The sequence below is a fragment of the Pan troglodytes genome, chromosome 11, assembly GCF_028858775.2.
Source record: "Pan troglodytes isolate AG18354 chromosome 11, NHGRI_mPanTro3-v2.0_pri, whole genome shotgun sequence".
Lineage (NCBI taxonomy): Eukaryota > Metazoa > Chordata > Mammalia > Primates > Hominidae > Pan > Pan troglodytes.
This window is the reverse complement of record NC_072409.2, coordinates 83,081,778-83,100,779: the sequence shown is the minus strand read 5'-3', so window position 1 is coordinate 83,100,779 and position 19,002 is coordinate 83,081,778. Positions and strand designations below refer to the sequence as shown.

General features: G+C 42.3%; 1 protein-coding gene across 6 annotated transcripts in view; it reads right to left on the bottom strand.

Annotated features, from left to right (window-relative positions):
* Positions 1 to 13,161: 13,161 nt before the first annotated feature.
* Positions 13,162 to 19,002, bottom strand: part of APTX (aprataxin) — an 82,315-nt gene continuing 76,474 nt past the window's right edge. For all 6 annotated transcript variants that reach the window (XM_063787859.1, XM_063787866.1, XM_063787860.1 and 3 more), the window contains one exon: positions 13,162 to 18,230. In XM_063787859.1, coding sequence (XP_063643929.1) covers positions 18,019 to 18,230 — 212 coding nt within the window. In that variant the 3' untranslated portion in view covers positions 13,162 to 18,018. The remainder of the gene's footprint in view (positions 18,231 to 19,002) is intronic.

Genomic DNA, 19,002 nt, shown 5'->3' with positions numbered 1-19,002 from the left:
CCTTTATTTGGTCCCACTCACATCCTGCTGATTGGTCCATTTTACAGAGAGCTGATTGGTCCATTTTACAGAGAGCCGAATGGTCCATTTTTACAAGTGCTGATTGGTGTGTTTACAAACCTTTAGCTAGACACAGAGCACTGATTGGTGCGTTTTTACAGAGTGCTGATTGGTGCATTTACAAACCTTTAACTAGACACAGAGCGCCGATTGGTGCATTTACAATCCTTTAGCTAGACAGAAAAGTTCTCCAGGTCCCCACCCGATTAGCTAGACACAGAGCACTGATTGGTGCGTTTTTACAGAGTGCTGATTGGTGCGTTTACAAACCTTTAACTAGACACAGAGCACTGATTGGTGCATTTACAATCCTTTAGCTAGACAGAAAAGTTCTCCAGGTCCCCACTGGATTAGCTAGACACAGAGCACTGATTGGTGAGTTTACAAACCTTTAGCTAGACACAGAGCGCTGATTGGTGCATTTACAATCCTTTAGCTAGACAGAAAAGTTCTCCAAGTCCCCACCCGACCCAGAAGTCCAGTCAGCTTCACCTCTCACTTTGAATCGAGGGCTGCGATAAAACATAATCTCAATCAGTTCAGCTAGCATCCCAAAGTGTGATCACTGCCATGCTGAAAGAAAACAGTGATTCTAAGGAAGCCAAAGAAACTTCTACTGCTAATAAAGACTGGTTTCATCATTTCAGATGCCAGAATGAATGATTTACAGTAAGCTATCTGATTAAGTAGCTGGTGAAAATAAGTTTTCTGCCGTGAAATTTGAAACAAGATTTCAAGAATTAGTTAAGGAAAGTAGGTTATGATGCTCTCAAACAAGAGAGTGGCTATGACAAAAGCACAAAGATGTCCCAGAGAAAGGGATGCTGCCAAAAATGTCAGGTTAAAGAAACTCTCAAAGATATTTCACAACCTTGAAAGTGCAGAGGATAAAATGTTAAAAGTGAATCCAAACTTGAAAGGATGGTGACAATTTGCCAAGGAATAAAAAAGGATGAAATACTGGGAAGGGCTACAACGTGGACAAACCTTGAAACATTATGCAAAGCCAGTCATAAAAGACCACTTACTATCTGATTCCATTTATATGAAATGTCCAGAATAGGCAAATCTATATAGATACAGAAAGTAGATTAATGGTTGTCTAGGGCTGAGGAGGGTATGATGAGAGGGTAGGAGGGTGATAGATAAAGGGTCTGAGATTTAAACTGTCTGTTTAACATTATCAGAGAGCTGTCAAAAATATCCAGAATTTGAAAGGCTAAGATTCCAAAGAAAAAAGAAGCTGACTAAGTGAGTCCAATATTCTTTATACCTCTTTCGCCCTCAAGGCATTAATGACTCCTAGGGTGGCCAGGGTTGTAGGGGGTCAGGGAGTAGGGTTGCTGAGAAGGCAGGCAGAGAATGAATGCTAAGAGGCAAAGAAGCTGGCAATCTTGTGGAGCTGGGTTGGAGCCTGCCAAGACAGCCAGGACCTAAATAGCCAAGATTCCTGAAGAGAGGAGGCCTGGGGAAGACAGCCTGATACTCAGTAACTTTCCCTTCAACACTGAAAAAATAGGAATAATTATCTAGCAAGACCAATAAAAAAAAAGAGAAATCAAGCACAAATTACATAAGGGAACAAAAATGGCCTCACTACAAAAATGGCCTACACCCCACAAACATCAAAGAGTTACTAATGGGATATTAGAACAACCCTAGGCCAATAAATTTGGAAAATTAGATGAAATGGACAAACTCCTGGAAAAATAAAACTTATTAAAACTGCCTCAGAAAGATCAGAAAATCTGAATGGTGCTTTAGCTATTAAAGAAACTGAATCTATCATTTTAAGTCTTTCCACAAAGGAATCTCCAGATCCAGTTGGTCGTACTGATGAATTCTTCCACTGAGGAAGAAGAAAGACTAATACTAAGAAACTTCTCTCAGAGAAAACAATCTATAAATAAGGGAATTGATCAAGTTTACTAGTAAACAAGATCAATATACAACAAAACACCAAAAATAAACTACTAAAAATGAAATTTGAGGCCGGGCATGGTGGCTTACGCTTATAATCCTAGCACTTTGAGAGGCCAAGGCAGGTGGATTGCTTCAGCTCAGGAGTTCAAGACTAGCATGGGCAATGTGGCAAGACCCCATCTCTACAAAAAATACAAAAATTAGCCAGGCATGGTGGCGCATGCCTGTAGTTCCAGCTACTTGGGAGGCTGAGGCAGGAGGATGGCTTGAGCCCAAGAGGTGAGGTTACAGTGAGCCAAGATCGTGCCACTGCACTCAAGCCTGGAAAACAGAGTGAAAATGATATGATAGTGGCTCTCATCTGCTCCCCGCACCCGACCACTGGGGCAGATTTTAATTTTTTAAAAATCATCATCTGATGCTGAATTTAAAACTTTGGAGGGAATCAAAAGAGAAGGTCTTGCACTCCTGTTATCCAAGAGACATAAATACATGTATGTTTTCCTTTTAGGCAGAAAACAAGAACAACATTCCTGGCATTCAACTACAAGGAAGCCCAATACCCCGGGTGCCATAAGACTTCCAGTATGCCTGCCTGAGCTTTAAAAGAGAGGAGAGGAAGCCAAGTCATCCAGCAGATCGGACCCACAAGCTCATCCTCTAGTTTTTTTCAAGGGGCACCATTCCTGTAAGAAAAACTTTCTTGGGCTTGGCTGTAAAATCTTCCAGAAATGTAAACAAAAGGGTAAGAGCCAAAGACCAAGAACCCTGGCTGGTGAGAGTCAGAGGGCCAGAATTTAGTGTAAAGCCTGCTCTAAAGACTGTTAACACTTCCTTTCCACCACTGCATCGATGATTGTTTGAAAAAGTGATTGTTTGTGATAGACTGGATTAAGAAAATGTGGCACATATAAACCATGGAATACTATGCAGCCATAAAAAATGATGAGTTCATGTCCTTTGTAGGGACATGGATGAAATTGGAAATCATCATTCTCAGTAAACTATCGCAAGGACAAAAAACCAAACACCGGATGTTCTCACTCATAGGTGGGAATTGAATAATGAGAACACACGGACACAGGAAGGGGAACATCACACTCTGGGGACTGTTGTGGGGTGGGGGGAGAGGGGAGGGATAGCATTAGGAGATATACCTAATGCTAAATGACGAGTTAATGGGTGCAGCACACCAGCATGGCACATGTATACATATGTAACTAACCTGCACATTGTGCACATGTACCCTAAAACTTAAAGTATAATAATAATAAAATAAAATAAAAAAGAAAAAGTGATTGTTTGAACAAGTGTATCAATGATTGAACAAGTATAAAAAAGGTTTATTAATGCCTTTAATAAAAAGGAACATATACATATCAATCTAAAAGACCTCTAAGGTCTCAAAATATAAATGGGCAACAAAACTGGACAGAATTTACAGAAAAAATGTCTAATAAAAATACAAATGTCTAGTAACCATGTGAAAAGTGTTTGCCTGGAGTAGAAATCAAAATTAAAATGAATTACCAGTTTTTGCCAAACATATTACCAGAGATGTTTTTAATAAACATTTTCCAAAAAAAAAAGAGTGACATGGGCACCCTCATGTCTGATGATGGGAGTATATTAATACATCTTCAAATCTATAAAATGTTAACAGATAAGAGATACTGACAGGGTTGATTCTAACCTAAATACTACAAAGAAACATATGCTGTGGGTATGGAGTGACAGTTAATATGTCCCGGCCCACCTCATGTCTAAATATGCTGAAACAGCTTCTATTTAAAATAAGTGCTGTCCTCCAGCTGTAGCAAATAGGAAGACAAGTATCTTCATGCTGTTGACCTGGTTTTCCTATCGTGATTCACGAATGACTTTAAGAAAGAGCTAAATCAACTGGCAAACTACATTAGAAAGAAGAATTTAGGGCCAGGTGTGGTGGCACATGTCTGTATTCCCAGTACTTTGGGAAGCCAAACTGGGCGGATTGCTTGAAGCCAGGCGTTTGAGACCAGCCTGGCCAACATGGCGAAACCCTGTCTCTACTAAAAATACAAAACAGGCCAGGCACGGTGGCTCATGCCTGTAATCCCAGCACTTTGGGAGGCCAAGGCGGGCAGATCACCTGAGGTTAGGAGTTTCAAGATCAGCCTGCCTAACATGGTGAAACCCTGTCTCTACTAAAAATACAAAAATTAGCCAGGCATGGTGGCAGGTGCCTGTAGTCCCAGCTACTCAGAAGACTGAGGCAGGAGAATCACTTGAACCCAGGAAGCAGAGGTTGCAGTGAGCCCAGATCATACCACTACACTCCAGCCTGGGTGACAGAGCAAGATTCCGTCTCAAAAAATAATAATAAATAAATAAATAAATAAATAAATAAATAAAAATACAAAAATTATCCGTGTGTGCACTCCAGCCTGGGTGTCAGAGAAAGATTCTGTCTCAAAAAAAAAAAAAAAAAAAAAGAGTTGAGGTAGAACACATTCAGATTGACAGTATATTCCCGATATATCCCTCCAGTAATACACATACACACACACACACACACACACACACACACTTGCACTCACACATGCACACTTGCTTCATGAAATTCTTTTTCTTTATTTTTATGCCTTTTCAAAACATACCTCCTTTCAATCCCCTAACTTCTGTTCAACCACTTTCCCCTCTCTACCAGCCAGCTTTCCTCTGTCTGACCTTAAATACCCCAAATGCTTTACATCCTTGGCTTTCTTCTCTTTCGGTCTTACACCTTCTTGATGAATGTGAGATTCTCAGACTCTGCTATTGCTTCAAGAACCCTTATCTCTATGCAATTTCCAAATCCATACCTCCAACTCTGTATGAACTTCCCTCACAAATACTAGATCAATATTTCTTGTTTTGACTTTAAATACACACCTAAAATGAAATTTTCCTTTCTTACCCCCATCTCAACTTCTTTCTGTCCTATATTTATTTATTCATTTGTTTATTCACTCATTCCACAAATAGCTAACAAGTACCAGGCATTATTACTGCCTGGTACTTACTATTGACCACTTGTTCTTCCAAATAGACATGTAAGAATCAACCTTCATTCTCCTCAGTCCTTTACTTGCTCAGGTCAACTGTGCGTACTAACTCACACAGGTGCCTTAGATTCAGCCCTTTTCTTCATCCCCACTAACATTTCAGCCCTAGCCCTCATCCTCTCTCACCGGGATGCCTGCAGCAACTCCTATATATTTTCCCTACCAGTAAAGTCAGTCCATCTTACACACAGTTGGCAGAATTATCTTCCTAAAAAGTAAATTGGACCATGTCACTTCCAGTTCTGAAAAGCCTTTCACAGCCCATAGCAATGGTGGGATCTGTGTATCAACCACATAAGAACAAGGCGGGGGAGCTCCTTAAGCTATTGCTTGCTGAGCCCCAGACCTACTGCAACCATCTCCTTGGAGAGACGACTTAGGCATTCCCTTTTTTAATGAGCTCCCCAGGTGATTCTTGTACCCATGAAAGGTAGAGAGCCATGGGCCTGCAGGAGAGAATCCAAGTTCCTTAGGCAGAAATACAAGGTCCTTCACTCCCTCAGCCCAACTGGTCTCAGTTCCCTCCACTCTATACTGTTCACCCTACACACCAGTCACACTGAATTTCTCACTGTTGTCTGGACACTTTGGTTCCTCCACACCTCCATGCCTGTCTCTATACCCCGCTTCCTGCCTTCTCCTCCATCTAGTAAAACCCTGATCCCCCTTCCTCTGAGAATCCTTCCCTGACCAACACTTGCTGCCCCACCAGAGATGTCTTGTGCCCCATCAGACTTGTACCATATGTATTATATATGACATAATATTCTATATATTATATAGAATAGAGAGAGATTCATATTGGTTCTGTTTCTCTGGAAACCAATAAATATGTATTATTTAGACATACATAATAGAAGATATTCTGTCTCCCTCTAGAGAGATTTACTTTAGCATTTATTATAATGAATTGACTCATGTGATTATGGAGGCTGAGAAATCCCAAGATCTGCAGTTGGCAAGCTGGAGACCCAGGAGAGCTGATGTGTGGTTCCTGTCCAAATCTGAAAAAGGCCTGAGAACCAGGAGATTTTATACACACACACACACACACACACACACACACACACACACACACACACACACACATTTGTTTCTCTGGAGAACTTTGACTAATACAGTCACAAAGCAGCCATTTGAAAAATGTTTCTATATTTGTTCCATTGAAAACACTGTCCATTAGCAAACAATAGGTGTCTGAAAAAAAGAGAAAAGAGAACCCTGTCCATTATGTTAAGTGCTCCACTGAAACAGTCATAGACACAACTTGGATGCCTGCTCACACCCGAATGTGTACACCTCTTCTCCCCACCACTTCCCTGACATCCATACTTAAGAATCTACCTGACCACTGTCCACTTGACATCTCAATGAGTTATCTCTTTTATTTATTTATTTATTTTGAGACAGGGTGTCACTCTGTTGCCCAGGCTAGAGGGCAGTGATGTGATCACGGCTCACTACAGCCTCTTCCCCCCAGGCTCAAGCAATCCTCCCACCTCAGCCTCTCCAGCAGTTGGGACCGTAAGCGCATGCCGCCACACTCAGCTAAGTTTTTGTATTTCTTGTGGTAGAGACTGGGTTTCACCATGTTGTCCAGGCTAGTCTCAAACTCCTGAGCTCAAGCGACTCACCTGCCTCAGTCTCCCAAAGTGCTGAGATTACAGGTGTAAATCACCACACCTGGTCAAGTTATCTCTTAAGTAGCTCAAATTAAACATGTCCAAAACAGAATTCCTGATTTTGCTCCCCAAACCAGCCCAGTCTTCACCATCTCAAAAGATGGATCATCATTCATCTATTGTCTCGGGCCAAAAACCTAGAGCAAGCTCAATTCCTCTCTTTCTCTTCTTTCCTTCATGCAGCAAATCAGCAAGTCTTGTTGATTCTACTTCCAATACTGAGCACTTAACACAACTCCACCAGCTTTATCCTGGATAAAGCCACTGTCATCTCTCACTGAGACTTCTGCAATAGTCTCCCAGTTGGCATCCCTGCTTCCACTCTTGCTCCCTGACATCCATTCTCCAGACAGTAGCCAGAGGAAATTAGAATTAGGCATTCAAATATACAACATTGCTCCTTGATTAAAATTTCCACTGGTTCCCAATCTCTCTTGGGGGAAAAATCCAAATCTCTACAAAGCCATACATGGCTACCTTCTCTAACCTCATCTCCTACCAGGCCTCTGCCACTCCCCACCACCACCACTGTATCCCCCACTCTGTACAAGTCCTCTCCAGTCCAACTAGCTGTTTCTCAAATATACCAAGTTTTTCCTACCTCTGGGTCTTGGAGCTTCCTTTTCCTTCTCCCGAAATGCTCTTTGGATAAAGACTGGGCTGGTCTGGGGAGCAAAATCAGGACTTCTGTTTTGGACATGTTTAATTTGAGCTACTTAAGAGATAACTTGGGTCAGGTGTGGTGGCTCACACCTGTAATCCCAGCACTTTGGAGACCGAGGCAGGTGGAATGCTTGAGCTCAGGAGTTTGAAACTAGCCTGGGCAACATGGTGAAACCCAGTCTCTACCACAACAAATACTAAAAGTTGGCTGGGCCTGGTAGCTGGGCTCCCTCTCACCATTCAGCTGTCTGCTCAAATGTCAGCTACTCAGACATCTTCCCCCGCCTTCCCAACACTCTCTATCTCATTCATCCACTTCATTTGCCTTCAGGGCACTCATCACTACCAGGAATTACTTACTTTACTGACTTTATTGACTCTTTCTCCCCACTAAAATATAAACCCTATGAAGACAGAGAATTTATCTTGTACACCTTCATATCCATGGTGCCTGGAACACAGTATGTACACAACACATAAATCAATGAATGCTCTGAGAGTACTGTTGTTTTTAATACTCTGAATACCATTGTTTTTAATGCTCTGAGAGTACCATTTAATGCTCTGAGAGTACCATTTTGCGGAGACACTTACCTATTCCAGTGCAGGAATAGGTAAGAAAATCATGGAATGTATAAGGAAATTATGTAACTCATCATGTTTCTCCTTTGTCTTAACTTCCAGGAAGCTCAGTCTTAAATTTTGTACTGAAGCCTAACAATTTACCTTACATTGGGTTTCCTTTTTAATTATCTACTCATTATATGACTTTTGATCTTGTATCATTATTGTAACATTTATACAGCTATCTTTTATTGTAAAGCACCTCAATTCCTTCATGTGGGCAGGCTGTAAAAATTAATACATACCAGTCCTCTGTTCTTTTATTGATTCACGTATGTTAATATTGTCTCTCTAACATGATTATAAGCTTCTTGAAAGCAGCCCAATAGATTTTATCCTTTTATATGCCCTCAAAACACATATTACATTCATTTAATAACATTCATCATTTACCAATTTCTTCATTGATTTGTTGATTGATCAATAGCATAACCCCAGGTGGTACAGGTGAATAATTCAGGGTCTAAAGAAAATTGTCATCACCCTTTGAAAATTTGGACACATTTATTAAAAGTGAGAGGGCAGGAGTTATCTACATCAAAAAGACAACTTGCCTTGGTGAGTTGGATGGGGAGGACATGCAGGTACAGCTAAGCCTGATGCAAAGTTTAGCAGCAGAGAACCTAAAAGGGGTAAAATATTCTACAAGAAAATGGTCCTGGAAAAACTGCTGGAGAGAAAGTGAAATGAAGGGAGCAAAGCCATGCCTGAAAAAAGATGAAGATACTGATCCACCTCTTGCTGGAGAAATAATGAAGAAGTCTTGGCTGAGTAGATGGGATTGAGGGGAGATGGGATAAATTTGGGATTAAAGGACAGGTGCAGGAGAAGGCTTTGTCATTAACACTGAATGACGACTACCTGGAGGTCGTCCCTTTATCCACCTGTGGGGCCCAGACTGAGGTTACAGCAGAAAAGACAGGAAGAGAGGGAGAGGTGAGTTCTGATAGAAACCTGGCAGGAATGCTTTCTCACTAATAACTTTTGACATTCAGCAAAACTCCCAGCAGTGATTTTAAAGACCAGCACTAACCAGGAAGGCCAGCAGGCAGAAGCGGATGCTGGCATGGTGGATGGAGCAGTTGTCCCCATCAGCATCTTTCCAGCTGGCTGGGCACTACATGTCCTCACAAAACTCTTCTGCAGCGGCTTCAGTGCTAGACATGTGGAAGGCTCTGAGTTTCTGTAGGAGTTCCCCCACCTCCAGAGCCCCCTTGAATCCACAATTCGCATTCCTCACACCAGGAGAGGGCCTGGAAAAGGCCCTTCACAGCAGGCGGCACACATCCACAGTCTCCATTTCAGCACCCAGAGCCTTCTAATGGGCACTTCGCTGAGACCTTAATGTCTGCATAAGGGCCCAGAAATAGCAGAATTTTCATCTGAAATAGTGAACTTTCATCTGAAAATCATGGCAAATAACTGCAGAGTCAGAGTGACTTATATAATATGCCAGGCATTTATTGTTGTTGTCATTGTTTTTAATGTTCTGAGAGTACCGTTGTTCTTAATGCTCTGAGTACCGCTGTTTTTAATGCTCTGAGAGTACCATTTAATGCTCTGAGAGTACCGTTGTTCTTAATACTCTGAGTACCATTGTTTTTAATGCTCTGAGAGTACTGTTTAATGCTCTGAGAGTACCGTTTTGCTGAGACACTTACCTATTCCAGTGCAGGAAATAGATGATAAGGCCAATTTCAACACTGGAGAGAGAGCAGTTTTGCTCAAAGGACTTTTGCCCTAACGATGAACCAGATCTACACTGGCATCTTCAGAACCCCTCATGAGCATTTGTTAAGTGATGCATTAGTTATCCCACCAAGAGGGCAGGTACACTGATGCACAAGGTAAGAGGTCACTCATGAATCTAATCAGTGTAGGCAAGCAAAATGGAATACATTCATAACAAATCTTGGACAAAATGGCCCACTAATGGCTTCCCCCCTCCTCTATACCTGTGGAGGACAGCTGTATCCATCCAAGATCCTCTCATCATCTAAAGTGTGTGTTCACTGAAAACTTACTATGTTCCATGCATTATGTTTACATCATCATCTCACATAAGCCTCCCAACATCCCTGCAAGGAAAGTACCAACATTAGCCCATTTCACAAATGAGGAAACTCGTTGAGGTTAAGCCCTCACCTAGTTGGTGGATCCAGCAGCTGGACCCAGGCGGTCTGATTCCAGGGCTCCCATACTGAGCATCTAAACAACACTGTCTGTCTCCCACAGAGTGGCACAGGGCCAATGGGGAGAGACGCCAAAATGAGGCACATCATCCCATGTAGCCACCTCTGAAGAGCAAGAAATGGCTACAACTGACAAGAAGAAACAGATTTATACATCAGAGACAAAAGAGATAGGCCCTCTTGAATCTCTGAGCATAACAACTGAATAAAAGTGGCTTTGTTTGCTTAATTAAACTTCAGCATTTACTGAAATTACAGTAATGCAGCAATCACTTTCACTTTAATCTAGGTTACAGTATTTGAAGTTTCCTCCTAAAAAGCAAACATTTGGGCTTAAGAAAATACCTACCAAATGATTTCTGGAGAGGCGAAACATTTGAAAAGACTTTACCAATTGATCTCAATGCAGAGATACTTTTAAAACAAAAACCCTAAGCCCTGGGTCTCAGCTCCCTGCACAAGACCAGACATACACATAATCCACATTCATCACACACACACTGCACAGACAATGCACTTACACCACATGCACACACCACACCCATATATACATAGCACATACATACCCAACACACAAACCACATACCCACCATAGACACACATACACCACACACAAGACACCCATGCCATACAAACCACACACACAACACACAATCAACATACACTCATAGCACACACACACACACACACACATACTCAGTCACACTGAACAGCAAAGCGGTGTGTGCTGCCTCTCCTGGTGGTCCCCTCTGTGTCCTCATTTATGGTATAATTGCACATTTCATTTCCAACTTGAAGAGCACAGCTCTGCAGGGCAATTGTTTTAAACCTGAGATTGCCTGAATTAAATGGCAATTTTAGTTTTTTATAGTGCAAAATACAGTTTACATTGGCAAAAAAAAAAAAAAAAGACATGGAGTTTCAAAACTCATGCTCTTAAGCCTCCTGAATCACAGTAATTTTAAAATCTTGATTCTGCCATTAGGGTAAAAAAGAAAATCTATTTTGTAATCTGGCACCTTCTCATGATGAGTTTCTTACTGTGACTCATGCTATAGATGCCTTGTGCAAATGTAAAAAAAAAAAAAAACAACAGATTGATACGTGAGAAGAATTTCAATAACGGGAGAGGAACCATTTGGGTGAATCAAGCCCTTCCCAGTCTTCAATAACTTGGGGCTCCTTGGACAGCCCACATCATGCCAAAAAAGGCATTCTCACAGTTGGGAAGAACTGCATCGGACACCAGTGTCAAAAAGAGGATTTTTAAACTTGCCCTGACCAACACCCCTATGCATCCACTGACAAATATTCTCTGCGACCTAACAGCTGATATTCCTTTTGTTCTCCTAATTAAAAACTTTTATGGCTAAATGCAACATGGTATCCTGGATTGGATCCTGGAACAAAGAAAAGACATTAGTGGAAAAACTGGTAAAATATGAATATGTTCTGTATGTTAGTTGATGATATTATATCCCAGTTTTGACAATGTACCATCGTTACGTAAGATGTTAACATAAGGTGAAGCTGGGTGAAGGGTATATGAAAACTCTGTACCATCTTTACAACTCTTCTGTAAATCTAAAATTATTAAAAAAAAAAAAAAGTTTTAGTATTTGTGGTAGAGAATGCCTCCCATATCAGTCTTTGCTTTCTTTACATAAGGAGAATACTGGTGCAACACTTCTCATGGAGTTTATAGGATATTGAGACAGCCAAGTAAAAAGGGCTCCCTGGAGAATCTCCAACCCACCTGTGCACTGGGAGGACGGGGTGGGGCCTCGGGAAGTTTGAGCTGTTTGCAGGGGGGAGGAGCCTGGCCGCTCCTGTTCCCATGTGGTAACTGGGGATTCAATCTAGCAGGATTCTCACTTTGCTGAGAGTCCCTGTTTCCCTTTTTTTCTTCCTTTTCACCCAATGAACCCTGCCCTACACACCCTACAATGTGTCCATGTGCCTAAATTATCCTGGTTGTGTCACAAGAACCTGATTTTCCAACAACAACATTTGGGCACAGTGTAATCATGGCCTATAATCTCTTTTATAATTCTATAATTTTAAATATCTGATTAAGCTATTTCAAAAAAATTTTTCTTTTCTTTTTGTTTTTGGAGACGGAGTCTCGCTCTGTCACCCAGGCTGGAGTGCAGTGGTGCAATCTTGGTTCATTGCAACCTCTGCCTCCCAGGTTCAAGTGATTCTCCTACCTCAGCCTCTCAAGTAGCTGGGACTACAGGTATATGCCACCTCACCTGGCTAATTTTTTTTTTTTTTTTTTTTTTTGAGATGGAGTTTCTCTCTGTTGCCAGGCTGGAGTGCAATGGTGCAATCTCGGCTCACTGCAACCTCCACTTCCCCGGTTCAAGTGAGTCTCTTACCTCAGCCTCCCTAGTAGCTGGGATTACAGGGGCCCGCCGCCACGCCCAGCTATTTTTTTTTTTTTTTGTATTTTTAGTAGAGACGGGGTTTCACCATGTTGGCCAGGCTGGTCACGAGCTCCTGACCTCAAGCGATACACCCACCTTGGCCTCCCAAAGTGCTGGGACTACAGGCATGAGCCACTACACCCAGTCTAATTTTTGTATTTTTAGTAGAGATGGGGTTTTACCATGTTGCCCAGGCTGATCTCGAACTCCTGACCTCAGGTGATCTGCCCGCCTCTCCCCATGTCTGCGTGGGTTTTCGGAGGGTACTCTGGCTTTCTCCCACATCCCAAAGCTGTACACATTAGGTAAATCGGGTGTCTAACTGGTCCCAGTGTGAGTGAGCGTGGGTGCTTGTGAGTTTGCCTTGCGATGGGATGTCGAACTCCAGGGTTGCTTCCCACCTGGCACTCAGAGCTGCAGGGAGAGGCTCTGGCCACCTGCACCCTGAACTGGAATAAGCGGGTAGTTATCTATCTGACTTGCTTTCATTAATTTTTCTTTTTTTTTTCTTTTTTTTCTTTTTTTTTTTTTTTGAGATGGAGTCTTGCTCTGTCACCCGGGCTGGAGTGCAGTGGCGCAATCTCAGCTCACTGCAACCTCCGCATCCCGGGTTCCAACAATTCTCCTGCCTCAGGCTCCCGAGTAGCTGGGATTAGAGGTGCTGCCACTACGCCCAGCTAATTTTTGTATTTTTAGTAGAGACAGGGTTTCACCATGTTGGCCAGGCTGGTCTCGAACTCCTGACCTTATGATCCACCCACCTCGGCCTCCCAAAGTGCTGGGATTACAGGCGTGAGCCACCACACCCGGCCGGCTAATTTTTCTTAAGTATATGTATGGTCCACTTTCATATTTCAATGTGTAATATTAAGAGTGTTTGGAGTCTTTATTTAGAAGTTTGGTGATGTTTTTGTGACCAGAAATATGTCATAGGAACTTGACTCTTGTTTATATCAATTAGCCTATGGCAAAATTGGTTTTGTTAATAACAGATGTTGGCAGGATTTTGGAAAAAAGGGACTGCTTATCCACTGGTGGTAGGAATGTAAACTAGTTCAGCCACTGTGAAAAACGGTTTGGGGATTTCTCAAAGAACGGAAAACAGAATTTCCATTCAACCCAGCAATCCCATTACTGGTTATATACCCAAAGGAATATAAGTCATTCCACCCAAAAGACACATGCACTCATATATTCATTGCTGCACTATTCACAATAGCAAAGACATAAAATCAAACTAGGTGCCCACCTACAGTCGACTGGATAAAAGAAAAATGTGGTACATATACATCATGGAATACTACACAGCCGTAAATTACAATGAAGTCATGTCCTTTGCAGCAACATGGATACACCGGGAGGCCATTATCCTAAGCGAACTAACGCAGGAACAGAAAATCAAATACTCCATGTTCTCACTTATAAGTGGGAGCTGAATGTTGAGTACACATGGACATAAAGATAGGAACAACAGACACCTGGCCATACTTGAGGGTGGAGGGTGGGAGGAGTGTGAAGGTGGAAAAACTATACTGTTGGGTACTATGCTCACTATCTGGGTGACAAAATCACTTATATACCAAACCCCAGCAACACACAATTTACTCATGTATCAAACCCGCTCATGTACCCTCCTGAACCTAAAATAAAAGTTGAAAAAAAAGATTTTATTATATGTCATCTTACTTAAAGTCACAGTTTCCAGAGCCTATCAATGACGTTAAGTGAGGACTTACTGTACATAGATATTTACTTCCTTTTTTTCCCTGAATTAGGCACCAGCCCCCATTTTTTTTAAAAAACACCTTTAAGTAGTAGTACTCACAATGGCCAAAAAGTGGAAGCAACGCTATTCATCGGCAGGTGAATGGATAAAAAAATGTGGTATATACATACAACAGAATATTATTCAGCCTTAAACTGGAAAAGAAATGTGACACATGCTGCAACATAGATGAACCTTGAGGACATTATGCTAAGTGAACTAAGCCAGTCACAAAAAGACAATACTGTGCACCATTTATATGAGGTTTCTAAAGTAGTCAGATTCAGAGAGACAGAAAACAGAATGGTGGCTGCCAATGAAACGGAAGAGTTCCCTGTTCCCCCTCACAGGACATGCAACAGGGGTGTGGCTTAGCTGTTCAGTCACTGCCGCTGCTCAAACCCCTGAAGGGAGGGGAAGCACATAGACAGACAGGTGCAGGAGCCCAAGTGGGCATGAGTTACAGTGTGCCCTTTTAGCCCTGCCGTCTGTGGACAGCTTGAGTGTTAACCAGCTCAATGGACTCTCAGCCTTTTTGCAAGGGCAGAGGGCCAGTGTGACAGCTTTCTGTATCTCAAGCTCTTGCCCAGTGTCCCTGGAACACAGGCTTGAGGGATGAATGCGGGGTTTTATTGAGCAGTGGAGGTGGCTCTCAGAGGGATGGGTGGGGAGCTAGAAAGGGGATGAAGTGGGAAGATGATCTTTCCCTGGAGTATGGCCATCCAGCAGCTGAACTCCCCTCTGACCACCCTTAGCCAAACTCCTCTCGGTATTCAGACATTCCTCCTCTTCTCTCTTTCTCTGCTGTGTTGTTCTGCCATTCATCTGCTTGTCTCTTATTTCACTGCCTCCTCACCTGCTCGTCTGCTTCTGAAGCCTGGGGCTCAGAGTTTATATGGATATAGGATGGGGGGCATGGCAGGCCAAAAGACAACTTTTTGGGCACAAAAACAGAAATGCCTGTTCCCACTTAGGGCCACAGGTCTCCAGGCTTAAGGGTGGGGCCTTTGGCAGGGAACCACCCTCTTCTCCTTAGTATTTCCCTGTCTCCTGTCCATATCACTAGGGGCTGAAGGGCAGGAGGAAATGGGGAGTTGTTCAATGGGTGTAGAGATTCAGTTTTGCAAGAAGAAAAGAGTTCTGGGGATTAGCTGCACAACAATATGAATATACTTAACACTACTGCACTGTACACTTAAAAATGGTTAAGATGCTAGGTTTGGTTTTGTTTACCACAATTAAAATTTTTAATATTTTTATCTTATTTCTAGGGGACTATTTCATTCTTTTGTTACTCATCAAAGTCAAGGGCTGAATGTAGGCTACCAGCCCACAATAAAGGATCACAACTTCTTAAATTTTAATATTTGTTTATTACACAAATATTTATGTTAGAGAAAAACTAGAAAACAAAGACAAGCCAAAAATAAATATAGGCTGGGCACAGTGGCTCATGCCTGTAATCTCAGCACTTTGGGAGGCCGAGGTGGGTGGATTGCCTGAGATCAGGAGTTTGAGACCAGCCTGGCCAACATGGCGACACCCCGTCTCTACTAAAAATACAAAAATTAGCCAGGCGTGGTGGCACATGCCTGTAGTCCCAGCTACTTGAGAGATTGAGGCAGGAGAATCGCTTGAACCCAGTAGGCGGAGGTTGCAGTGAGTCGAGATCACCCCACTGCACTCCAGCCTGGGCAACAGAGCAAGACTCCATCTGAAAAAAAAAAAAAAGAAAGAAAAAAGAAATATAATTGTTTTTAAAACAACCATCATCCCTCCACCCAGAAATAACCCTGGGTAACATTCTGGTGGGTCCATCCAGATTTCTTTATTTTTGAAAGCCTAAAATTTGTTTGTTGCATATTTTCAGCAGCAATGTTAAAGATATCCAACACTTAAAGAGTGATATCAAGAATTGCAGGACTGGCCGGGTGTAGTGGCTCATGCCTGTAATGCCAGCACTTTGGGAGGCCAAGGCAGGCAGATCACTTGAGCTCAGGAGTTTGAGAACAGCCTGGCCAACATGGTGAAACCCTATCTCTACTAAAAGTACAAAATTAGCTGGGCATTGTGGTGGGCACCTGTAATCCCAGCTACTCGGGAGGCTGAGGTGGGAGAATCACTTGAACCCAGGAGGCAGAGGTTGCAGTGAGCTGAGATGGCACCACTGCACTCCAGCCTGGGCAACAAAGTGAGATTCTGTCTCAACAACAACAACAACAACAACCAAAAAAAAAAAAAAATTGCAGGACTGTAGAATTTTAGCCCTAGAAAGGAGCTTAGAGACTGACCAACAGAGTTACCTCATTTTACAAAGAAGTAGGAAACAAAAGCTCAAAGAGCATATGTTTAGGTAATAAGAAAACCAGGCCTTGAGCGTCAAACAAATCAGAAGAGAGAATGCTGAAGGTCAAATCAAACAGAATGATGTTGGGATTACTTGTGTCCCAGTATGGTCTATGGTTAAGAGGGCAGGCTCTTAGCCAGGATGCCTGGGTGTGAATCAAGGCTCTGCTGTGCACTTATTGGCTACTTGACCTCAATCTAGTTACCCAACTTTTTAAGCTTCATCTGTATTATTGCCTATTTATAGATTAAATCAGGATTAAAATTTACAGATTTATAGATTAAATCAAAATTAAAATTAAATCAGTCAAAATTAAAGGAAATAATTCAAGTAAACCACAGAGGAAGCACTTATCGTTGATTACAATTACCACCGTTACAGTGAAAGAGATCCAAGTTTCCCCGAGTTACTGGCAGCATATCTGTATGGTTCCAAAATTCAACTGAGGGGCATAAAGCAGAAAAGAGACCAAGGCAAGTGTCAGAGAAGGAGTGGAAGTTTATTTAAAAGGCTTTAGAACAGGAAAGAAAGGAAAATTAGCTTGAAAGAGACCCAACCAGGCACTGAAGGTCCAAAAGAGAAATGAGAGCAAAAGAAGACAGCAAAAGGGGCCTTTGACCTTGATCTTTATAGGTTCGCCTTTATAGGGGACTTTATAGGCTCGCCTCTCTCCCAGGATTCTTCCCTTAGGGTGGGCTTTCCGCATGCCCATGCTTTCCTTACTCTTTGGAATTGAGCACACACAGTGAGTTTAGGGAGTTGTACACATGCCCATCTGAGGCTTTCTTCCTTTTCCAGTGGAGGGTGCCCCCAGAAGATCATATTTCACCATTTTTGTCTCTTAACACGCATGCCCAGGAAGTTGCTTCTCCCTGGGGCCTGCATTCAATTAGCATTTTGATGTTAACAGGTGTGAACCATGAGGAAATGGCCTCTCCCTGGCGCTGCCAAATTACAAGTTTTAGAGAAGCAATGCAATAATTGCCAAACCATCACCCGACATTTCTAGTGGGTGGAGGGAGAGCCCTCTCCTGCCCCACTCATGCCTAACTACCTGTAGCACTGTTACTAATACATCATCTTCATAACAAAGGAGAATAAAGAGTGAAACCTGTTCACAACATTTTCTGTGCTTGCCCTGGACTTTGAACTGCTCATCCAAGGTTCTCTGAATGTTTCGAAGTAGTTTAGCCTAGTGGTGAAATTCCTAAATTGTCGCCTTTCTCTACTTCATTTCTATCAGTGGGTCATTCCTTCACTACTAGAACATTTGACCTGCACAGCACAGGTAAACATAAGACGTAGAGAATCCCTAGGCAAGGCCATACCTGGTGGGGAGGATTCCGGTCCTGACAGCATAGGCATGAGAGTTGTCTAAGCAGACACCATATAGGGCATGTTGAAGGGCTCGCACCGACTGCGCTCACAGGGGGCCTCTGGATCCAGGCCATCTCTAAGCCTGGAAAGAAACAGAGCCGGTGAAGATGCTTTATTTCACTCTGCACACCAGACCACCATGATCAGGTTTTGAGAGGAGGACTTTTAATGGCATGCTGTATGGAAAACCACTGGTTATACAGTGTTATCCAAATATCAGTACTATCCTCATTCCGTAAATGTAGGGGTCCCATTAATTTACTCTCAAAGGGATATATTTCCGGGTGTGGTGAGGAGGCCAGCCAAGGCCACATTTCCTAATTCCTGATACCTCTCCTCCCAGTCTCGCTCTAGTTTCCACCATTTGTTAAAAGTTTACTGGCTGACAGGATTTTTCTAATTTCTAATTTTCAGAAAAGCAAAATTTCCTTACAACATGTGATCTCTAGAGAGCAAATGCTCCAACTGTGCTCCTTACAGCTTATCTTTGGAATTACCAACATAAGAACATGATTTTCCCTAGAGATTTTAATGCCGACTCCAGAGACTCCATCTAGCTCGTCTTTGAAATCACAGTGTGAAGCATAGGGCCATAGTCAATGTTCATTCGGCCAAGACTACATGCTTGGCACTGAGCTAGTCTGTGATTTCAAAATTAACACACAAACGACCAAACATATAACTCAAAATTAATATAACCCACTCTTTGGGCCTCCAGGTATGACTACAGATCCGATGCAAATCATTTGTGAGTATTTCTGATGCATTAAAAATCATTTTTTTTTTATTATACTTTAAGTTTTAGGGTACATGTGCACATTGTGCAGGTTAGTTACATATGTATACATGTGCCA